Genomic DNA, 24,283 nt, shown 5'->3' with positions numbered 1-24,283 from the left:
ATATTGAATTGTGTGATTATATTATCCCGAAGGGCTCACAGGTATAGGTGACAATTAGACTAGTTAATGGACTAACATTTAATTTGCTAATCCTCTCAAAATTTGATGGTGGAGCTAAGCATATTCTCATTTTGGCAAATTTGGACACAACTCAAGTCAGTCCATATAAAAATTGAGTACTAATTTGAGTAAAATATGTATAGTACTTCAACTTGACCCATGAAAAATTTATCAAAATATTTTTTAAAGGAATGTTGTTGATTGATATTTTTGTCATTTCCATAATAATGAAAATAAATTTTAATTTATTTGGCAATAAAAAGAAAATAAAGATATTAAAACTTAGTTGAAGTAGACGGGTTAGGTTGTATATGACTCATTATTTAGTTTATTTTAGCCCAAATAATCTTTGTGGGGTTAATAACCTGGGCTCCATCCAAATATAATCTAACTCACTTTTTTGACGTCCTTATTCATAGGTTCTAGTCAATGTGTGGGCGATTAGTCGAGATATTACTTTTTGGGATGATCCTTTCGTCTTTAAACCCGAGAGGTTTTGGAGTTCGGATATGGACGTACGAGGACAAGATTTTGATTTGATTCCATTCAGTGCTGGTCGAAGAATATGCCCAGGCTATCCACTGGCGTTGAGAATGATTCCAGTAATATTGGGCTCGCTCTTAAATTCCTTCAATTGGAAGCTCGAGGCCGACATTGAACCAAAAGATTTAGACATGGAGGAAAAGTTTGGTCTCACCTTAGCCAAAGCTCATCCTTTGCGAGCTATTCCATCTCCGCTTTGATGTTGTAGAGTCAATAAATATTTATCTGTATTCGATAATATTGAACCAAGCATTCCAGCTTTAGCAATTAAGAATAAACTGTATTTTGTGAATTGTAGACTGCATAAATTCTTGACTAATTTCTTTCTCCCATTTTTCTACAGATATGAAAGACTTGTAGATAGCATCATGCTAAAATCATACAATTAAAGAAATACATATAACTTCAAAAAAACACAAGAAAATTTAGAAGCTTATCACTTGGCAATCTTTGTAATACACCTATAAGGCTATAACTACACAAGTTAACGTATTTAGAAATAATAATATTTTTTTGAAAAAAGAATAAGAATAATAAAATGGGAGGATGTGGTTATAGTGGCTCCATGATTTCCAATATATTTAAAATATAAAAAAGTAAATGTACAAAAAAATTCAAAGAATTGATGAAATAGATTTCAAATCTTGAATGTGCCTCAGTTATACATCACATCTCTAAAAGTGTGATCTTTCCTCAAACCCTATTAATGTAGATGCTTTATATGTTTTAATAAAATATTGTCATGATGCAATTTAAAATATTTTAGACTTATGTGATGCAAATGCGCACTAAATTAGTCCCCCAAAAAGGACATATGAATGACTCAATGATGCATTCAAAAATATCAAAATGACATATATTATGTTTTTTTTCTCAATCATTAGTCGACAACATAATGATACGATCGATTGTGATAACTTTGTAAATATTTTCCTTTACCAAAAGAAATGAACTTGTAATTTTGTTAGCAATGTGGGTGGTGATTCACTTGTCCATTTTCTGGGTTTTTATTTTTAAATGTATAACACACACTCATGCATTGCATTCTTCTACTTTATTACTTTCTCCTTTTGTAAATACTCCTCAATCTTATTAAAAATAAATATTTCATAAAACTTGTAATTTTAGAAACCAAGAGATAATTAGTTGTTTGTTTCCACTTTTACTGTTAGTCATAAATGTAGAGAGATATTAAGATGGTGAAAAAGAGAAAAGTACTATTAAATAGAGATGAGAAATAAATAAGATTTTTCTTAAGTTTAGATATTTAGTCAAATTACCCTCTACCTAATGTTTTTTTTAAGTTTCGTGTAAACAAAAAATGTATTAAGTATTTAGGAACAGAAAGTATATTAGTGACAGCAGAGAAAATTAAAGGCATAATACATAAATATGATCCTAAACTTGACATCAAATTATAACATTGACCTTAAACTTTGACAGTGCATAAATAAGACATTTAACAATTCAAAACCTGAACAAATAAATACTCCGATCCTATGTGGCAAAACGCGTGTTGTACACGCAAAACAGCACGCGTCCGAGTTGGAATTAAAAGGTTTTTTTGTTCAGCTTTTGTATAGTTAAAGGGTCTATTTGAACACCGACAAAGATAAAGATCATACTTATAATGTGTTTTTCTTATTAGGTGGCACCATATGAGTGGATTAGTAATCCACGTCAGAGCAATTAAGGTACACGCGTGTATTTGCAAAATTGGAGTGTCTTTTTGTTCAGGTTTTGTATAGTTAAAGGGTCTACTTGTGCACTATCAAAGTTTAATGTCAATGTTATAATTTGTTGTCAAGTTTAGGGTCATGTTTATATATTATGCCTTTAATTAAATTACTATAGAATTATCTTTCATAGTTGACGCAAGAGTGTGTGAGAGAGACAAAATGGATTACTATACACTTGTGTTTGGATCAATTTTTGCTTTGAGTTTTCTGTATACTCTAGCAAAATTGTCCAGTAGAGGCACCAAAAAGCTTCCACCAGGTCCATCACCATGGCCAATTATTGGAAATATTCACTTGTTAGGTGCAAAACCCCATGTATCACTAGCCAATCTTGCAAAAACTTATGGTCCAATCATGAGTTTAAAATTGGGCCAGTTAACAACAGTGGTCATTTCTTCATCATCCATGGCAGAGCAAGTCCTTAAGTATCAAGATCAAGATTTTTCTGGTAGATTTGTCCCTAATGCTGTTCAAGTACACAACTATTGTGAATTCTCAGTTGGATGGATTCCTGTTTGTCCTGAATGGAGAAAACTTAGGAGAATCATGAATACAAATATCTTCTCTTGCAATAGGCTTGATGCAAATCAACATCTGAGATCTCAAAAGGTGAAAGAATTGATTGCTTATTGCGCAAAATGTAGCCAAGAGGGTAAAGTTGTTGATATAGGTGAAGTTGCTTTCAAGATTAATCTCAACTTGTTGTCAAACACCCTTTTCTCCAAGGACTTGGCTGATCCTTTTTCAGATTCAAAGGTAGAGTTGAAGGACGTTATCTGTGAAATCATGGTTGAGGTAGGGAAGCCCAACCTAGCGGATTTTTTTCCCATACTTAGAAAGATTGATCTTCAAGGAATAAGGCGTCGCACAACCATTCATTTTGGTAAATTGTTTAAAATTTTTGATGATTTAATCAACGAGCGGCTAGAGGAAAGAAAAATGGGATTGAGTGAAACAAGTGACGTTCTCGAAACATTTCTCGATATTACTGAAAAAGACCCTGAAGAGATGGAACATAATCACATCAAGATCATGTTCACGGTAAGCTAATGAGTTTATACTTTGTGTCTAATAATGGAGGCCATGTTATATTTTTTTTGTCCATGAGATTATAAAAAAGAAAAAAAAAAAGACATGCCCATGTATCCATAATTTATTTAGTATATGCATCTGCAATTTGATTTGCTTCCCTGCAATAATAATGTTGAGTAATATAATTTGTATGAGAAAACATTTGTTATAATAGTATTTAATAGATTCTTAGAGATACCAATTTTATATATGTAGGTTCTGGCATTTACCATGTTGAACATGATGTATTTTATTTAAGATGATTTAATTATTAGAGAAAATGTTTTATTTCGACATGGAACTATATGCGAAAAGTTGAGACACACTTGAACTTTAGAAGGGTCCTATTACCGCTCTAGACTAATTAAAATCGTATTTTTGACAGCTTTAGTAATTATGTGGCACATACGTGGCACAACACACTGAAGGGTCCACATAGGCATACGTGTGTGCCATGTATGTGTCACGTAGGCACTAAGGTAGTTAAAAATACAATTTTAATTAGTCCAGGGGTAATAGGACCCTCCTAAAATTTGGGTGTGTCTCAACCTTTTCGCATAGTTCAAGGTGGAAATAGAGTATTTTCCCTAATTATTATATAAGTATAAATTAGATCATTTGATATGGTGAATTGTGAACAAATATAGTCGTATCTTTTTATTAATACAATTTATTGGCTTTGTTACTATTCTAATTATTGTTATATACTTTGACACATAAATTATGTAGGACTTATTTTTCGGAGCTACAGATTCAACTACAAGCACATTGGAATGGGCAATGGCAGAAATCCTTAAACAGCCTGAGGTTATGAAGAAAGCTCAAGCCGAACTTAAAGAAATCATTGGTAAAGGGAAACCGATTGAAGAAGTTGATACTTCTCGACTTCCTTACTTACAATGCGTTATCAAAGAAACCTTAAGAATGCACCCACCACTTCCATTCTTAGTTCCACACGGAGTCGATCAAAATGTTAAATTGTGTGATTACATCATTCCGAAGGATTCACAGGTATGAATGACAAAGTTAATTAACAAGATTAAAATATGATTTGCTTAATCCGCTCGAGTTTGGATGGTTAAGCTTAGCATATACTTTTGGTGAGTCAATTTGGGTGCAACTCGATTCAGTCCATTTAAAAGTTGGACTAATTTAAGCTAAATATGTATAGTACTCCAAAATGACCCATAAAAATATTTTCATGATTTTGGTTTGATGTGTTAATTATTTCCATAATAAAGAAAATAATGTTTTATTTGGTAACTAAAAAGATAAGAAAACAAATAAAGAAATTAAAATAAAGTTAACAGTTAGAGGGATTAGGTTATTATATAACTCATTGTTTACTTTATTTTAGTCCAAATAATTTTTGTGGGGTTAATAATTTGTCTATTTATTGATTATCCCTTTTGATCTCTCCAAATATAATCTAATTTGCATTTTTGACGTCTTTATTCATAGGTTCTAGTCAATGTATGGGCGATTGGTCGAGATATTACTTTTTGGGAGGATCCTTTAATCTTTAAACCTGAAAGGTTTTGGAGTTCGGATATGAACGTACGAGGACAAGATTTTGATTTGATTCCGTTTAGTGCTGGTCGAAGAATATGTCCTGCCTTGCCATTGGCATTGAGAACACTTCCAGTGATATTGGGCTCACTCTTAAATTCCTTCAATTGGAAGCTCGAGGCTAATATTGGACCAAAAGATTTAGACATGGAGGAGAAGTTTGGTTTCACCTTAGCCAAAGCCCATCCTTTGCGAGCTATCCCATCTCCGCTTTGATGTTGCCGAGTTAATAAGGGGTCATTTGGTTGAGAGTATAAGAATAATGTAAAATATTGTGCATTAATAATGTTTGTGTTATTATGCTTGAAGTAGTTGTGCTTGTATTTTTCTTATACAATGTTTGTTTGATGTATTAAAATAACAATTACATAATTTTTAAAAAAAAATTACAAAACTACCCTCCATATATAAGTCTAAAAGGATGCGGAATTTTTTTTGAAGGATAATTGTGTCTTTAATCATGCTAATGCATGCTTTAGATCCATTATTGCATAACTAATGACATGGATTTTGAGGTATTAGTAATACACACCTCAATACACAATAGAATGTATAACGCATTAGTTATACATAAACTAAAAAATATACCAAACAAGATACTAATAATACACAAAATTAATGCATGCATTATTCTTTTTAATACTTTTTAATACGTTCTATCAAACGACCCCTAAATATTTATCGTCAAGCATTCTGGCCTTAATTGTTAAAGAATAAAGTGGTAACTGTCCACTTAATTGTAAATGTTATTTCAAATTAGAAATCAACCACTATATATATATATAATAAAATTTTGTCATAATACAATTTAAAATAATTTAGACATGTGATACACATGCAAACTAAATTAGTCCCAAAAAATGACGTATGAATGAATCAATACGATACCTAAATCATTTATTCTTCTATCATCAATACGACAACACAATGAGAGGATTGATTGTGATAACTTTGTAATTTTTCTATAAAATATTGTTAGATAAAGTGGGTGGTGATTCACTTGTCCACTTTCAGTTTTTTTCATTTTTTTTTTTTAGATAAGTATGGACACACAGTACGCCTTCTAATTTTTTATTACTAATCATCTGTCAAAGTTGAACCTAGGGTGTGTGAGGGAGGCATAATGGATTACTATACACTTGTGTTTGGATCAATTATTGCTTTGAGTTTTCTGTATACTCTAGCAAAATTGTCCAGTAGAGTCACCAAAAAGCTTCCACCAGGTCCATCACCATGGCCAATTATTGGAAATATTCACTTGTTAGGTGCAAAACCCCATGTATCACTTGCCAATCTTGCAAAAACCTATGGTCCAATTATGAGTTTAAAATTAGGACAAGTAACAACAGTGGTCATTTCTTCATCAACCATGGCAAAACAAGTCCTTAAGTATCAAGATCAAGACTTTACCAGTAGATTTGCCCCTGATGCCGTTCAAGTACACAACTATTGCAAATACTCTGTGGGATGGCTTCCTGTTTGTCCTCAATGGCGAAAGCTTCGGAGAATCTTGAACACAAATATGTTCTCCACAAATAGTCTCGATGCAAATCAACATCTAAGATCTCGAAAGGTGAAAGAATTGATTGCTTATTGTGCGAGATGTAGCAAAGAAGGGGAAGCTTTGGATGTAGGTCAAGTTACTTTCAAGACGAATCTCAACATGCTGTCAAACACCCTTTTCTCCAAGGACTTGGCTGATCCTTTCTCGGATTCAAAGGTAGAGTTGAAGGACGTTATCTGGGGAATCATGGCTGAGATAGGGAAGCCTAACCTAGCAGATTTTTTTCCCATGCTCAAAATGATTGATCTTCAAGGAATAAGGCGTCGCACAACCAATCAAGTTGGCAAACTGTTTAAACTTTTTGATGATTTGATCAACGAGCGATTGGAGGAAAAGAGAAGGGGGTCCAATGAAAAGGGCGATGTTCTTGAAGCATTTCTCAATATTAGTGAAGAAAGTCCGGAAGAGATTAATCATAATAACATCAAGTCTGTGTTCCTGGTTTGTGTTCTCTTCTCATTATAAACTGCAAGTATAACTCCACTTCATTTATCGACTTTATCCTTAATTACTATAAAAGCTAAATTATTTAAAAATAATTCCCCTCTGCTTGGTGTTAAAAGAAAGAAGGACTAAAGATCTCAGATTTCATATAGTGACACATCAATTTTCTTCATTTGTCACATCATTTTTCTTCATTATATAAGTATTTTATATTTAGTGGTCCAAATTTTTATCTCCCTTTCTGTTTTGATATATACTCCCTCCGTCCTAAATTACTTGTCTCAAATTTTTTAATTTGAGTTCTCATTTTACTTATCTTTTTTCATTAATAAAGAAAAATTAAAAAAAATCATATTTTACCCTTTGCCTTAATTACTTTTTCCTCAAATTAAAATATAAGCATCATTTAATAAGTTTACTATGGTAAACTAGCCATATAATTAATTATTTTTTTAATCAATTTATTATCTCAATTTAAAACGAAGGGAGAATATATATATAGAGAGAAGTTTCAACATGTCTGCTTGAGCAAGCTGCTTGCTCCGTGATTTTACTATATCACCCCTAATTAACAACTTAAAATATCTAAAAATAAAATTTAATATGTTACATATTTTTAAAAAAAAAATACGTAAAAAATATTATAAATTACAATAATTAACAAGTAAAAAAGTTTAAAGGACAAAATTCCTGCTTTGGCACATCTTCATTAATTTTTTGCCTTGCCTTCATTTTTTTCTCCATTTTAATTTGTTTGTATTTTTTTAATTTGTTATATATTTAAAATAAATCATAAAAATTTCTATAAATCACAATAATGAACAACTTAAATTTTTTAAAAGATATAAAATATTTGGTTAACTCTCGAAATTCTATAATTGTCTATTAATGCCACAAAAATTTAAACAAGGAGAGTAACGTATATTATTTAAAAATTATATTAAAAAAATTATAAAATACAATAGTTAACAATTTAAAATATCTCCCAACTTATTATGCATTCTTATAATTTAGCATCTACTTAATATTAAATTTTGAATATTTATTTTTAATTTTAAAATACTCTAAACATAATTGATGTTGGAACCGTGCTAACACGAGCCCAGTCCCCCTAGTAATCATAAAAATGACAATAGACATGTGAATATGCCCCACTGCTAGTAAAACATATTATTGGAGGCCAACTTGATCTGATAGTATAAAAAGAGTCTATTATCATTATTTAAATAGTCACATAAATATTTGAAGCTTTTTCTTTAATCAATTACTCAAATAAGCTCTGAGTCATGTTGTATTAGCAAAAAACCTGACCTTAATACAACACACAACCATCAGTTATATCAATCATAATTGCTATCTTTTTTTTTATTTCTCAAGGTATCCCCCAGTCTGACAGGTCAAGGACTAATCTTTCATGGATCTGAGCTCTATTTAAGGGTTTACCGCTGGCCAATTGATTATTACATGCACAAGGCAGGAATCAAACTCCTGACATTTACTTAAGCAACTTAGTGAGCTAAATACTAGGTCAACCAAGCTTGGTTAATCACAAGTGATATCACCCCATCAGAAGGCTTATTATACAATTATTATATTGCTTATATTGCCTTCCGGTATCCCAACACAAAGCAATACTAGCTAACCAAAAAGTTGGATTTGTCATATTTACATCTAAGACTAGGCATCATCATCCACTTATGTAATTGTATGCAGCCTCTAGCCTGTCTAGGAAGATGAGAAAGGGACTAAGCAGTGGCAGAGCCAGATTGAATTCAGGAGGTTCATTCGAACCTCCTTCATCGAAAAATTATATTATTTTTACGTGATCAAAAATGTTTTTATGTAAATATAGTAGATGTTGAACCTCCTTCGACGAGTCGATATGTTTACTTCTGAACCCCCTCAATGAAAGTTCTAACTCCACCACTGAGACCGAGTAATAATTAAGATTTTCACAAAGGAGCCTAAACTCTTATGGTCATGTAAAGTAGAAAAAGTTATAGATATCCTTCATTACATGTTTAGTAATTATATGAATCATAAATACACCATACTATATAACACTAAACTCTTCTTGGCTTGTTTATCATGCTTGCTTGAAACACTGTAAGCTTTTGATATCAAGTAGGAATCCCTTCAGGTCATTGGAGCTTTCTGGAGTTGCATCTTTTTTTTTTTTGTAACGGAAAAGTCATTCAACTATTTTTGTTTCACTCAAAACGTCATTCAATCGACCAATTAATAACTACTTTAGAAGTTGTGTTTTTAGCTTGAGTATAGCCCTTAAAGAAAACTACTCGTTCCTAGAAAGTAAGATGTACAACAGCAAATCCAGTATATTCTCACCTAGTGGGGTATGGGGAGGGTAAAATGTACGCAGTCCATATCACTACCTCCGGGGAAGTAGAGAGGTTGTTTTCGATAGACCGCCGGCTCAAGACAAAAGGACAAAAGACAAAAACGTCAAAAGCGTGCAACAGGAATAAAATAACACAACAATAAAGTACACAACCAGACAATGGACCCCCTTCTCCCACCCCTAGACCTACCAACCAAGCTACACCAAACCCTCCTAACTACAGACTACGATTCGACCACCCACCTTATCCCTCTACCCTAATGTTTTTCCTCCATATTTTTCTATCAAGGGTCATGTCCTCAGAAAGCTGTAACTGCTCCATGTCACGTCTAATTACTTCTCTCCAGTACTTCTTCGGTCTACCCCTCCCCCGCTTGAAACCATCCAAGGCCAACCTCTCACACTTACGAACAGAGGCATCCGTGCCCCTTCTCATCACATGACCAAACCATCTCAACCTCACTTCCCGCATCTTATCTTCCACCGACGCCACTCCCACCTTCTCCCGAATAATCTCATTCCTAACCTTGTCAGCCCTCGTGAATCCACACATCCAACGCAACATCCTAATTTTCGCCACCTTCAACTTTTGGACGTGAGAGTTCTTAACAAGCCAACACTCTGCCCCATACAACATAGCTGGCTGGATCGCAGCTTTATAGAGTTTGCCTTTGAGCTTGAGGGGCACCTTCTTATCGCATAAAATCCCCAACGCAAGCCTCCATTTCATCCAACCTGCCCCAATACGGTGAGAGACATCCACATCAATCTCTCCATCCCCTGATGTAATTCACCAATTTATCCTCAATAAGTACCTTAAAAAAATGTAACTCTTTATTAGTTTCTTGATGATGTAATTACAAAGAGCAGCATAGCTTAGGATTAAAATGTAGAATTCATATTTATCATGTATAGGAAGTTGTATTCATCGAGGGTACGAGAACATGATGTGTTTTTTTTTTTTTTGAGAACATGATGTATTTATTCAAGATGATTCAATTAATTTAGTGTATAAGTATAATAGATTATTATTATTATTTTGGTGAATTGTGGAGCGATATACTAAAGTTTCTTTTAATTTCTATAATTTCTGGACTTTCTTATCACACTAATTTATGGTTATACACTTTGACATAGTATAGGATTTATTTACTGCGGCTGCTGATACAACTACAAATACAGTGGAATGGGCGATGGCAGAAATACTTAAACAACCAGAGATTATGAAGAAAGCTCAAGTTGAACTTGCAGAAACCATTGGAAAAGGAAAATTAATTGAAGAAGCTGATGTTTCTCAACTCACTTACTTGCAATGCATCATTAAAGAAACCTTACGAATGCATCCACCTACTCCGTTAGTCCCACGTGGAGTGACACAAGATGTTGAATTGTGTGATTACGTCATTCCGGAGGGCTCACAGGTATGGATGACAATTAAAATTAAGGGACTAAAAATATGATTTTTCTCAATCCCTCAAGTTAGTCCATCTAAAGTAAGGCTAATTTGAGCTAAATATGTATAGTACTCCAAATTGATCCATAAGAAAAATTATTAGAATAGTCTTTTAATAAATACTTTTTTATATGTTAGTTGTTTTCATGATAAGGAAAGTGAATTTTAATTTATTTGGAAATAAAAGAAAATAAGAAATTAAATAATGAAATTACAACTTAACTATAGTTGGACGGATTAGGCTATACATGACTCATTGTTTAGTCTATCTTAGCCCAACAAATAATCTTTGTGGGGTTGGTGATGATTAGCCCTTTCTGATCCATCCAAATATTATCTAACTCGCGTATTTGATGCTCTTAATTATTCACAGGTTCTAATCAACGTATGGGCAATTGGTCGAGATTTTACTTTTTGGGAGGATGCTTTAATGTTTAAACCTGAGAGGTTTTGGAGTTCGGACTTGGACATGCAAGGAAAACATTTTGAGTTGATTCCATTTAGTGCTGGTCGAAGAATGTGCCCTGGTTATCCAATGACATTGAGAATGATTCCAGTAATAGTGGGCTCACTCTTAAATTCCTTCAATTGGAAGCTTGAAGCAGACATTGATGAACCCAAAGATTTAGACATGGAGGAAAAGTTCGGTCTCACTTTAGTCAAAGCTCATCCTTTGCGAGCTATTCCATCTACGTTTTGATGTTGTGGCATCAACAAATTCTTATTTGTGTTCGGTATTTGTATTGAACCAAGCATTCTGGCCTAAGAAATTAAGAATAAACCAATAAGTTTATGTTTGCAATACATGCATGTTTTGTATATATTATTATCTATCTGTATAAATATCGAGTGTGAATATATTTTATTTTGCACGATGCAAGTTATATGACAAACGTTAATATTTTGTGAATTGTAGATTGCCTAAATTATTTTCTTGCCTAGTTTGGTTTCCTAACATAACTTTAGAAAATACAAGAAACTTTAGAAGTTTATATATATCAATTGGGCATAAGTCTGTCATGTGGGCCGGGCCGGGCCAATCCGGAACCAGTCCGTGTCATTTAACCGGTTTTGTGGGCCGGGTCGGGCTCAACAGTAAAAAAAATTAAAAATAACCCTAACCCGGCCCACTTAACCCAACCTGGTCAAACCCACCTAAATCCAGTCAAACTCGGTTAAAAAATCGGTCAAACCCGGTCAAAAATATGATTTTTTTTCAATATACATTATATATACCCACCTATATACATTATAAATACGTTAAACAATATATATACACTATATATATAGTATATACTACATTAGAATTTAAAAAAATATACACATATACACAATTATACATATATACACACCATCCAATATATATGTACTACTTTAAAGTTTAAATAAAATATACTACAATATATATACATTGCAATATATATATATATATATATATATAGAGAGAGAGAGAGAGAGAGAGTTATATACTAATTTATAAAACATATACACATGTATATGTTAAACATACACATCTATACTAATTTATAAAACATATACACATGTATACGTTAAATATACACATCTATAGAAGACATATACACATGTATACACACCATTCAATGTATATATATTACTACTAATAAAATATACTACAATATATATACATAGATATAGTTATATACTAATTTATATAACATATACACATGTATACGTTAAATACCAAAACCACGACCCAACAGGTCAAATGGGAACCCCCCAACCGAGGAACCTATAAGATGAACACTGATGCTTCTGTTAAAACTCAGCCTGGCATTGGAGGACTAGGGGGGATGATCCGAAATTTAGAAGGGAATTGGATAATAGGATTCTCAAGAGCTATCAACCATAGCTCTCTTCTCCAAGATGAACTTATGGCTATCCTTGAGGGTTTAAAGCTTGCGTTACAAAGGAGCCTGACACCCCTTGTTATTGAAACTGATTCTTTGTTGTCCCTAAAGAGCATTACACACCAACACACACCACATGCTAACATAATCTCCGAGTGCAGGTCACTGATGCTACAGCTAGGGGCTCCGGAGCTTAGGCACATCTACAGGGAGCAAAACAGAGTTGCAGATGCTTTAGAAAAGGAAGGGGCAAAGAGTGCAAGTTTTGACGAGCCACAAATTTTGATAGTTCCTCCTATGTATGCAAACCAAGAGTTGAATGCAGACAGACTAGGAACTACTTTCCCTAGGATAGTGGTGGCATGTAGTAATTTAGTTTCTATGACCGTAACTATTACTACAAACTCAAGGGCCATCTTAGCCCCTTCTACCTCTGTAAACTCTTAATTTAAGTTAATTGAATCAATTCTTGCTTACCAAAAAGAAAAATCATAGTGTAGATACGTCTTTGATGAAATATATGTACTACCAGAAGCATGTATATCTTTGTTGAACCATTTCACTCTTTTCTTGTTTTTAAAGTTGAATTTTTACAAAATCATTAATTACATTCGTATTACCTATTTAAAACTTTTTAAAATTTGGTATGCTTTTATATTTATTTCTTGATTTTTCAAATCTTCTTATTTTTCAAATCTTCTTACAATCAAATTTAGTTGATTTAGAATTCTTAAACTAATGGAAAAACTATTAGTTGTCCTTAATTCTGATGACTTAAGGTTTTACCATAAGTATATTTTATTAGTTTTCAACTTTAAAATATTTGGGAAAAATAGTGAACAGACAATTTTATCTAGCGCAAATACTTTTAATGAAGGACAAAATTTCAAACAACATTTATAAGACCCTTCCCACTTTTAACACGCTGTATATATTTATATATATTCCTTCGAGCGCTCCACTACATCTCAATGTACATAGTAGATTCAATCGAGATGCATGGCATGTGCCAGTAAAATCCTTTATATAGAGTTAATAGGCAATGTAAAGTGTTCTTCTCCATGTGCATATAGTATATCAGTAGTGTTATAAAGGGTCATGTTCTCTTTTATGAATCCTTGTACAAATTAACTTGAATACTATTGAAGTGTATCCTTTATAGCATTGGGTATATTATTTTGGGTATACTTCAATAGTTTACCTATTTTTGGGTATATTATTTTGGACGTTACCATTATTTTTCTTTTCGTTCAGGAAAAGTGGCAATATTTTGGACGTGCCTACTTTTTTGGACAACTGGAGATGGTAAATATTTTGGAGGTCCCTATTTTCTTGGACATATGGGAGGTCCCTATTCAAGGCTTCAGAAAATGTTCAGCCCATCTTTATTGCTCATTATCTCAAAGGATGAAAAGAGTTACTCCCTCCGTCTAATTATTTGTCCTAAATGTTTTAATTTAATTTCTCATTTTACTTATTTTTTTTTATTAATTAAAAAAAGATAAAAAAAAATAAATTCATGTTTTATTCTTTGAATTATTTATTTTTTCTTCAAATTAAAACGTAAACATTATTTACTAGAGATACTTTGATAAACTAGGCATGTTATTAATTATTTTTTATAATTAATGCGTCATCTCAATTAAGGATGAGTAATTTGAGACGAAGGGAGTATATGCCTGAAACGTATAAAAACAAATGGTTGAAAATCATGTCTATGAAATAGATTAGGCATTATCACTCTTTATTAATGTTGGTTATAAATATGAGTTATTGTTTTTAACCAAACAGCCGCAAACAATTCAAATCCGTTTTTAAATGGACAATTAAATATAATCAAAATCATTTTGAAAACTGTCATTTAAAATTTAATAATTAAATTATTAGATAAAGATTAATTAATATAAGGACTTTCAAGCAATATGATATGTCCATGGACAACAGTTGACATTATTATTATATTGTGTCTAGATTTATGAGATGACTGTCAAACAACAAGTTAGCTCTATGGACAAGAGTTGAGATTACCATATTGTGTCTTGATATATGATTTCTTTTGACTAGGGGTGTGCATCGATCGGTTCGGTTCGGTTTTACGTGTTATTGGTTCGGTTTATCGGTTTTCAGTTTTTAAATATGTAAAATCAATAACCAACCAATAAGATATTTTCTTATCGATTTCGGTTTATCGGTTTTTGGTCCTTAACGGTTCGATTTTGGTTTAACCAATAAGAAAATACTTATAAAATAAAAATAGTAACAACTAACATAAAAAAATGAAATCTTAATTACTGCCAAAACCTACGCAATGCATTTTAGTTTACAAGAATCTTCAAACTTGAACTGAATGTTAGTAAGGAAAAAAATTGAATCTTAATTGTTGAAAGCTATAAATGCTTCAAGCTTTTTATTACGATAATAGCCGAACTTTATATTGTGTAATTGTTGCACTGAATAGGTTAATACTTTGTGAATCACTGAATTATGAATTAGTAGTGCATATAATCTACAGAAAATACATAATTACCCCATTGATCTTGTCCGAGATTTACAAAAAGACACCTAAACTTTAACTTCGACATATTACCCAACGATTCTTTTTTATTTCGTTGCAAACACACCATTTTGACCCCCTGCATGTACACACGCTCCACAGGCGCCTGAAAGGACTCAAATTTGACTTTTTTTAACCAATTACAAGCTGCCACGTGTAAAATAATTTAATCTATAATTTATATTCTTTTTTAAAAAAAAAAAATTTAAAATTATTTCATACCCCCCACCCCACCCCCGCAACCCCCCATCCACGATTGTCTTCTTCCCCAACTTCTTCTTCATCACCATCACTCAACAACATCAATTACAACAACAACATCAATTACACCCACAACAACAACATCATCATCATCACCATAACCCCACAATTTCTTCTTCAACACAATGCCACCATTAAAGCTCCTCCATTGAAGCTTTTTTTTTTAAATCATATCATTAAAGCTCCATTTTGCAATTAAATCATATCATTTAACTACCCACCATTTCTTCTTCAACACAATATCTTCTTCAATACCATTAAAACTCTTCAACACAATGTCACTATTAAAGCTCTTTCATTGAAGCTTTTGTTTAAAGCTCCTTCATTAAAGCTTCATTAAAGCTCATTTAACTATCTTTAAAACTCAATTCAATCATTTAACTATCCTTAAAACTCAATTCAATCATAAAACTAATTTTTGAATTGATTTGAACAAAAAAAAATTGGACGGGGAGAGTGCTGGACGCGAGGCGGCAAGGGGGAGGGGGAGGGGGAGGTGCTGGACGCAAGGGGTGGGGAGGGAAGGTGCTGTATGGGGGGGAGGTGGAGGTGCTGGATTAGGGGTGGGAGGAAGAAGGGGTGGGGTGGGGTGTTAAATTAAATAAAAATAAAAATTATATTAAAAAAATAAAAATATATGAAATTAAACATATTTGACACGTGGCAACACCTGATTGACGTGTGTATTTCACTCTCCTTGTTGTGACTGAGATTCAGCGAAAAATGATATGTTTGCAACGAAATAAAAAAGAATCGTGGAGTAATAGGTCGAAGTGAAGGTTTAGGTGTCTTTTTGCAAAACTCGGACAAGATCAGGGGGTAATTATGTATTTACTCTATAATCTATATACATACACATATCTATCTATCTATATATAGAGAGAGAGATAGATAAAGAGAGAGAGAGATTGATTTAAATATATAACATAAATAGGGATAAAACAATAATATAGTGTATCCTTATTGAGTTATCGGTTTAACCGATAACCCAATAAGCTAAAAATCGATACCGAATCATTTGCCCAATAAATTTTTTTATAAAATCAATAAAAAATCGTTAACCCGATAACCCAATATCAATAACATTTTTATTGGTCCGGTTTATCGGTTGGTTCGGCTTTTGCACAGCCCTACTTCTGACTCTTGTCTTAGAGCTGGACTTAGCCCAATGATTTTCAAACAATAAGTTACGCTCTACGGGTAAGAGTTGACACTACCACATTATGTACTATAAGATATTTCATAACTCTTGTCTTAGAGACAGTACCTAACCAAGGACTTTCAAACAACAAGTTACGCACCATGGATAAGAGTTGACACTACCACATTATGTCTTATGAGATGTTTCATAATTCTTGCCTTAGAGTCAAGACCTAACCCAAGACTTTCAAACAACAAGTTACGTCTCATGGGTGGGCAAGATGTGATACTAACACATTTTATCTAGATTAATGAGATGATATATAAGTCTTGCCTTAGCCCAAGAACTATCAAAAAAAGAAAATAGGAAAATAATTAATGAAATTACAAGTTAATTATAGTTGGACGGATTAGGCTACATATGATTCATTGTTTAGTCTATCTTAGCCCAACAAATAATCTTTGTGGGGTTGGTGACTTGCCTATTTATTAATTAGCCCTTTTTGATCCATTCAAATATTATCTAAGTTTTGATGCCCTTAATTCACAGGTTCTAATCAATGAGACAATTGGTCGAGATTTTACTTTCTGGGAAGATCCTTTAATGTTTAAACCTGAGAGGTTTTGGAGTTCGGATTTGGACATTCAAGGACAACATTTTGAGTTGATTTCATTCAGTGCTGGTCGAAGAACGTGCCCTGGTTATCCAATGACATTGAGAATGATTCCAGTAATATTGGGCTCACTCTTAAATTCCTTCAATTGGAAGCTTGAGGCAGACATCGAACCCAAAGATTTAGACATGGAGGAAAAGTTTGGTCTCACCTTAGTCAAAGCCCATCCTTTGTGAGCTATTCCATCTCCGCTTTGATTTTGTGGGGTCACTAAATATTTATTTGTATTCGGTATTTATATTGAACCAAATATTCTGGCCTAAACAATTAAAGAATAAACTGATAAGTTTATGTTTGCATACATTCGTAAAAGCAAGTTTGAGGTTGATAACTTAATTTTCATTTTGGTTTTTTTATTTTCACATTATTTATGTATCCTCATTTGTAATATCATTAGAGAATGAACTACAAACTCCTTGTACTTATCCCTGTTAAGGGCTTTTTAGTCTAATAAAAAAGCTGAATTAAAAAAAAATTAAAAAATGGGAGGATGTGGATATAGTAGTGCCATGATTTTAAATTAAGTATTCAAAAGAGATATAAATAAGTAAATGTACGAAGAAATTAAAAGGATTTATGAGAATCTAAGAATTTATGAGAATCTGTAAACTTTAGATTTTGAATCTGTTTCTAGTCTACATCACACCTATTAGGGTGTCGTGGCCCTTCCCTGAATACCGTTAATGTGAATGTTTTGTACATTTAACTATTCACTCAAAAATAAGTGATATTTCAAATTAGAAATCAACCACTATATATAATAAAATTTTGTCATGGTATAATTTAAATATTTTAGACAAATTTAATACTCATGCATGCCCACTAAATTGGTCCCCAGAAAGGACATTTGAATGACTCAATGACACATATATAATACGTTTTTCGTAATTGTTTATTCTTCTATCATTAGTACGACAACATAATGGTACGATCACTTTGATAATTTTGTAATGTTTTTTCTATAAAATATTGTTAGCAATGTGGGTGCATGGTGATCAGCTTGTCCATTTTCATTTGCTTTTTTAGAAGTATATGACACATTGAGATGGGGAATATATAAAAAATATGTATAACACACATACACACCCGGATATTATTATACAAACATTTTTCAAAGTTGAAGCAAGAGTGTGTGAGAGAGAGGCATAATGGATTACTATACACTTGTTTATGGATCAATTATTGCTTTGAGTTTTCTTTGTATTATATCAAAATTATGCAGTAGAGGCACCAAAAAGCTTCCACCAGGTCCATCACCATGGCCAATTATTGGAAATATGCACTTGTTAGGTGCAAAACCTCATGTATCACTGGCCAATCTTGCAAAAACTTATGGTCCAATCATGAGTTTAAAATTAGGACAGTTAACAACAGTGGTCATTTCTTCTTCATCCATGGCAGAACAAGTCCTTAAGTATCAAGATCAAGCCTTTTCTAGTAGATTTGTCCCTAATGCTGTTCAAATACACAACTGTCACACCCATTTTACGTACTCCAAAAGATTTATATTTTAAGTTCGAAAGGATTTTATTATTTAAGTGATAAGAAATGAAAATTTGTTTCAGAAAAGGATTATTTACATTTTTCACTCAAAGTCGCCACTTAGCATAATCTGGTGTGCCAAGTCACCATTGGAAAATGCTTTTCAAAACCATTTGACTCTTTAAACTGGTTTGCGAACAGAGACTCCGGCTAAGGAATTCTATTGACCGAGGAAAAGGTGTTAGGCACCCTTCGATCTTGGTAGAGTGTATCAACTATTTTGGCATTACGAAATGTATAAACCACACAAAAGCACGCAAAATAATCAAACAATAAACAAAACAAAACAATCCAAAAATATAAAGTCCAATTCAATTATACAGTCCAAAAAATAGAAAAATACAAAAATATAAATCCTAGTCTAAACTAAATCTAGACTAAGCTCCAATGCCTTACCCGATACCGCGGGCCTTCACAACGAACGTCCTCCGAGTACATGATACCTCGAGGCATTCCCCGGTGAATAAATATGTACAGATACTTCGGGACATTCCTCGGACAAATAGTACAATTGATCCAAAAGTGAAAAATAAAATCATTCAACACACATTTAAGCATTCACCAATCCAATATTCTTAAATTTGCCTACCCTCTATCATTTGCCTATTCTGTTTCGACCTATCATGATACTATTGCTTTTAACATTCACATTTGTTCCAAAATAACCAACGACGATGAATCAAGATTAATTTTTTTATCAACTCCCACCCCATTTTCATTCTCAACCAATGTTTAACACATTCTTCAATTATCAATTCAATTTCTCGCCTCCAAATTCCATCAACCAACACATAAAAAAAACAAATATGAACATACTCAAACAACAAATCATTCACATTCACATAAAAATTGAAAGGAAGAGAAGATAGAATTGGACTTCAATGTCGCTTTCAAACTTGATGTATTGTTCAGATTAAATCCTGTAGAATTCGTGTTTGAAACCTCGAGTCGAACCTCAACAAAAAGAGCAACCCAACCTTAGTATAGCCTTTCACTATTTTTTCATCAACCCGAACCCGCAACTCGAAGGAAAAATCAAAATCACTAGAGAAACTTCTACAGCTTCACCGGAATCGGGGTTGGATTGTCGTTTTCTGATTACGCCGGAGCCCCGACAGACCAAGCAGTCAACGACGCAACATTTCCCGACTAGATTTTGGAGTTTGTGGGTTGTTCTTCGGCAGTTTCACCGGAACCGAGCTCGACGGGGTCAAGTTTGGTTGAGAAATCAGATGCGAGATGGGAACTGGTTCGCCGGACCTCACTGGCGGAGCCTATTTTGGTGGAACTCGCCAGTTTTCATGGTTTTGAGGCGTTGGTTGGCGTCAGTGATGTTTTTCCGGCGATACTTGCCGAAGAAACAGAACGAGGGTCGGGTCTTGAACTGGAATCGTGTTTTTGGTTTTGCCGGAGCTCCGGCGAGCTCGGCAGTCCCAAATCTCGGAGAATTCAAACCGGATTCACGGTGAAAGTGGATTTCCGATCAATCTCCGGTGGATTTCCCCAATTCCCTTCTCTGCGATTCACTTCTCTCATTCCCCGATCAACTCTCCTCTTCTCACTATTTCTCTATCTCTCTCTCGAGATCTCTCACTCTCTCGATCTCTATCGTGAGCTGTACGTGTACTGGTGCATTTTCTGTCTAGAAGAGAAGAGAAGAGAAGAAAGAAAAATGGAGTATCGCGAGAGGTCCGTGTTGTGTGGAATCTGTCCGGACTATGGCGAGGTGAGTGTGTGCGTTATGTGTTCCATGGGAGCTGTGTATGATGTTCTTGAAGGTCCAAAAAATGGAAGAAGATGATGGAAAGGAGAAGAAAGGGAATTTTTTTTTTTGAGATGTGCTCTGTTTTTTTTTTGGTTACTGATAGCGCCAAAAGTCTCCGATTGTGAGAGTATATGTGTGTTTTTTATTGTGAGGGTCACGTGGGTGGGTATTGGGGTAGGGTAGGTGGGGTAGAGTTTGTTAGGATAGGGTAGGTAGGTGTTATTTTTTTAATTGAGTGGGTTATTAGAATATTAGGATAAAATAAAATTAGTTAGGAATTGTTATTTTTGTCATTTTGTGGAGGGATTATCACACGGGTGAGGGTATACGGTAGGATAAGGTAAACAATAGATAAAAACGATATCGGGGAGGGACGAAATTAGGTGTCTACAACAACTATGGTGAATACTCTGTGGGATGGCTTCCTGTTTGTCCTCAATGGCGAACGCTTAGGATAGTCGTTAATACAAACATCTTCTCTTGCAATAGGCTTGATGCAAATCAGCATCTAAGATCTCAGAAGGTGAAAGAATTGATTGCTTATTGCGCAAAATGTAGTCAAGAAGGTAGAGTTGTGGATATAGGTCAAGCTGCTTTCAAGATTAGTCTCAACTTGATGTCAAACACCCTTTTCTCCAAGGACTTGGTTGATCCTTTCTCGGATTCAAAGGTAGAGTTGAAGGACATTATCTGTAGTATCATGGTTGAGGTAGGGAAGCCTAACCTAGTAGATTTTTTCCCCATACTTGAAAAGATTGATCCTCAAGGAGTAAAGCGTCGCGCAACCATTATTTGGTAAGTTGTTTAAACTTTTCGATGGTTTGATCAACGAGCGATTGGAGGAAAAGAGAAGGGGATTCAGTGAAAAGTGTGATGTCTTGGAAACGCTTCTCAATATTACTGAAAAAGATCCTGAAGAGATGAATCATAATCACATCAAGTCTATGTTCACGGTTCGTATTCTCTTATAACTAATTAATGAGCTTAAATTAACAGACTGTATATCATCATCAAAGGGATATACAGATATCTGTGTATTTTGTTCAAGATGATTTAATTATGGTGCAAGTATTCTTGGAAAAATGCTCCATTTTCACCTTGAACTATATATGTGAAAAGGTTGACACACCCGAACTTTAGGAGGTTTCTATTGTGCTGGACTAAGTAAAATCATATTTTTGACAACCTTAGTGCCTACGTGGCACATACGTGTGCCTACATGGACCCTTCAGTGTGTTGTGCCACATAGGAACTAAGGTTGTCAAAAATACGATTTTAATTAGTCCTGGGGTAATAAGACTTCGGGTGTGTCTCAGCCTTTTCGCGTAAAGTTCAAGGTGGAAATAAAACATTTTCTCTAGATTCTTTGTTAAGGTGATTTGTGAACAGATACATTATAGTTTCTTTTAACTACTGTATAATTTATAGGGTTTTTTATTACTCAAATTTATGGTTATATACTTTGCATACAAATTATGTAGGACTTAATTATGGGGGCTACAGATACTACTACAAGCACATTGCAGTGGGCAATGACAGAAATACTTAAACAATCTGAGACAATGAAGAAAGCTCAAGCTGAACTTGCAGAAATCATTAGTAAAGGAAAATCAATTGAAGAAACTGATGTTTCTCGACTCCCTTACTTGCAATGCATCATCAAAGAAACCTTAAGAATGCATCCACCACTTCCGTTATTAATTCCGTGCAGAGTGGAACAAGATGTTGAATTGTGTGATTATATCATCCCGAAGGACTCACAGGTATGGATGACAAAAATATGATTTGTTCAATCGGCTTAGCCTGCCTATTTATTGATTTAGCCCTTTTGATCCATCTAAATATAATCCAACTCAGCTTATTTGATGCTTGTACTCACAGATTCTAGTTAATGTATGGGCAATTGGTTGAGATCTTACTTTTTGGGAGGACCCTTTAGTGTTTAAACCGGAGAGGTTTTGGAGTTCAGATAAGGATGGGTGGGGACAAGATTTTGATTTGATTCCATTTAGTGCTGGTCGAAGAATGTGTCCTGGCTTACCACTAGCATTGAAAACGGTTCCAGTAATATTGGGCTCACTCTTAAAATTCCTTTAATTGGAAGCTTGAGGCAGACAATGAACCAAAAGATTTAGACATGGAGGAAACGTTTGGTATCACCTTAGCTAAAGCCCATCCTTTGCTAATTATCCCATCTCCACTTTGATGTTTTCAAATTAATAAATATTGATTTTTTTTATTTTTTTTGCAATATTTATATTGAACCAAGCATTCTGGCTTAGTTGTAAAAGAATAAAGTGATTGTGTCTATGCAATATGTTTTGTATTGTTACTGGTTTGATCTAAATGTTGAGTGTAGATGATATTTTGTTTTGTTGATATGCATTCTATTGTGAATTGTAGACTATATAAATTCTTGCCTAGTTTTGTTTCTCCCATAAGTGTTATCTTCGTCAAATAAAATTTGTATTAAAAAATATGAACTTTTATCGCAAATTCAAATCAGCTTTAAAAAACAAACAAAGTTCAAATTGTCTCACGATAATAATAAACAAACTAAGAAAGAGATAAATAGAGAAGAATCAAATCCACTGAATTCACAGTGCTCTAGTACTCGAGGTTAATAGAATATATCCTCCCAAGATAGCAGAATGATGATATTCAAATTTTGCTGAACAACAAAATCACTCAATCACAGTAAATCACACTTGTTTTTGTTAGAAAGAGGAGTTTTTAACTTCAATTTTTCATATTAGCAGAATAACGATATTCACACTTGAGTTTTTGTTAGAAAGAGGAGTTTTAACTTCAAATTTTCATATCAGTATCTGAGCATAGAATGTTAGAAAGCAAATCACGAGGAGTTTTTAACTTCAAATTTTCATATTAGCAGAATAACGATATTCAAATTTTGCTGAACAACAAAATCACACGATATTTCAAATTTTGCTGAACAACGAAAGACAACAAATCACGAGGAGTTTTTAACTTCAAATTTTCATATCAGTATCTAACAAGATAGCAGAGGAGTTTTTAACTTCAAATTTTCATATCAGTATCTAACAAGATAACGACATTCAAATTTTGCTGAACAACGAAATCAGTCAACGACAACAAATCACACTTGAGTTTTGTTAGAAAGAGGAGTTTGTAACTTCAAATTTTCATATTAGTATCTGATAATAGAATGTTAGACAACAAATTACGAGGAGTTTTTAACTTCGAATTTTTACCCCTGCAAACCTCTCAGTATAATTCGTCAAGCGAGTAACGACAACAAATTGTACAAGACTTGTCTTCTTCTTATCTCACTGACAATATAGAGACTTTTAAACACAAGAAAGTTCGTATCTCCCACCAATATAAGAGAAATTCTTCCATAAAGTGAAAGCACTATCCACTTTTCCCTCTAATTATCTTTCCTTTATTTTACGTTTACATTTCAACAGTAGAATTCAACAACAAGAAATACATAACTTTAAGATACGCAAAAAAAAAAAAAAAACTTTTAGAAGTTGTCTTTGTAAAACATTGTTATCTATGTCTATGACTACACCTTCGCTATTTTCAGTTCTAATTTATTTTTTTCCAAAATTTCTTCAATTAATTAACCCAACTCAAACAATAAATCCATCCCCCCAAAATTATAAAATTTCTCTTTTACAACATGAAACATG

At 33.4% G+C, this 24,283-nt stretch overlaps 4 protein-coding genes and 1 pseudogene across 5 annotated transcripts in view; all 5 read left to right on the top strand.

The window, feature by feature from the left end:
- Positions 1 to 895, top strand: part of LOC107864470 (geraniol 8-hydroxylase) — a 5,777-nt gene extending 4,882 nt beyond the window's left edge. Inside the window, exons 3-4 of the mRNA XM_047408864.1 lie at positions 1 to 41; positions 480 to 895. Coding sequence (XP_047264820.1) covers positions 1 to 41; positions 480 to 803 — 365 coding nt within the window. The 3' untranslated portion in view covers positions 804 to 895. The remainder of the gene's footprint in view (positions 42 to 479) is intronic.
- Positions 896 to 2,453: 1,558 nt separating this feature from the next.
- On the top strand, positions 2,454 to 5,376 carry LOC107866551 (geraniol 8-hydroxylase-like). Its single transcript, XM_047408863.1, has 3 exons — positions 2,454 to 3,383; positions 4,143 to 4,424; positions 4,875 to 5,376. Exons 1-3 carry the CDS (start codon positions 2,502 to 2,504, stop codon positions 5,196 to 5,198), a joined length of 1,488 nt encoding a protein of 495 aa, XP_047264819.1. The 5' UTR covers positions 2,454 to 2,501; the 3' UTR covers positions 5,199 to 5,376.
- Positions 5,377 to 5,925: 549 nt separating this feature from the next.
- Positions 5,926 to 11,712, top strand: LOC107864469 (geraniol 8-hydroxylase). 2 transcript variants are annotated; one of them, XM_016710831.2, is made up of 4 exons: positions 5,981 to 6,987; positions 8,368 to 8,463; positions 10,492 to 10,770; positions 11,176 to 11,712. In XM_016710831.2, exons 1-4 carry the CDS (start codon positions 6,106 to 6,108, stop codon positions 11,500 to 11,502), a joined length of 1,584 nt encoding a protein of 527 aa, XP_016566317.2. In that variant the 5' UTR covers positions 5,981 to 6,105; the 3' UTR covers positions 11,503 to 11,712. The 2 variants fall into 2 exon arrangements, with proteins under 2 accessions (XP_016566318.2, XP_016566317.2); XM_016710832.2 differs by lacking the exon at positions 8,368 to 8,463 and having other exon boundaries at positions 5,926 to 6,987.
- Positions 11,713 to 12,559: 847 nt separating this feature from the next.
- On the top strand, positions 12,560 to 17,475 carry LOC107865688 (flavonoid 3'-monooxygenase-like). The gene is made up of 3 exons (XM_047410280.1): positions 12,560 to 13,105; positions 13,925 to 13,975; positions 17,176 to 17,475. Exons 1-3 carry the CDS (start codon positions 12,560 to 12,562, stop codon positions 17,473 to 17,475), a joined length of 897 nt encoding a protein of 298 aa, XP_047266236.1.
- Positions 17,476 to 18,416: 941 nt separating this feature from the next.
- Positions 18,417 to 22,901, top strand: LOC124896936 (annotated as a pseudogene).
- The last annotated feature ends 1,382 nt before the right edge of the window (positions 22,902 to 24,283 follow it).

Source organism: Capsicum annuum, chromosome 3, assembly GCF_002878395.1.
Source record: "Capsicum annuum cultivar UCD-10X-F1 chromosome 3, UCD10Xv1.1, whole genome shotgun sequence".
Lineage (NCBI taxonomy): Eukaryota > Viridiplantae > Streptophyta > Magnoliopsida > Solanales > Solanaceae > Capsicum > Capsicum annuum.
This window is presented reverse-complemented; position numbering and strand designations above follow the sequence as displayed.

Bases quoted from the DNA above. Each gene is read 5' to 3' on its own strand.
- LOC107866551 (XM_047408863.1), top strand. From the start codon at position 2,502: ATGGATTACTATACACTTGTGTTTGGATCAATTTTTGCTTTGAGTTTT. The intron at 3,384-4,142 runs GTAAGCTAATGA...TAAATTATGTAG, and splicing joins ACATCAAGATCATGTTCACG to GACTTATTTTTCGGAGCTAC. The intron at 4,425-4,874 runs GTATGAATGACA...CTTTATTCATAG, and splicing joins TCATTCCGAAGGATTCACAG to GTTCTAGTCAATGTATGGGC.
- LOC107864469 (XM_016710831.2), top strand. From the start codon at position 6,106: ATGGATTACTATACACTTGTGTTTGGATCAATTATTGCTTTGAGTTTT. The intron at 6,988-8,367 runs GTTTGTGTTCTC...TTATTTCTCAAG, and splicing joins ACATCAAGTCTGTGTTCCTG to GTATCCCCCAGTCTGACAGG. The intron at 8,464-10,491 runs GCAGGAATCAAA...GACATAGTATAG, and splicing joins TTGATTATTACATGCACAAG to GATTTATTTACTGCGGCTGC.
- LOC107865688 (XM_047410280.1), top strand. From the start codon at position 12,560: ATGAACACTGATGCTTCTGTTAAAACTCAGCCTGGCATTGGAGGACTA. The intron at 13,106-13,924 runs GTAAACTCTTAA...CTTTTCGTTCAG, and splicing joins TCTTAGCCCCTTCTACCTCT to GAAAAGTGGCAATATTTTGG. The intron at 13,976-17,175 runs GTAAATATTTTG...CTTAATTCACAG, and splicing joins TTTTTGGACAACTGGAGATG to GTTCTAATCAATGAGACAAT.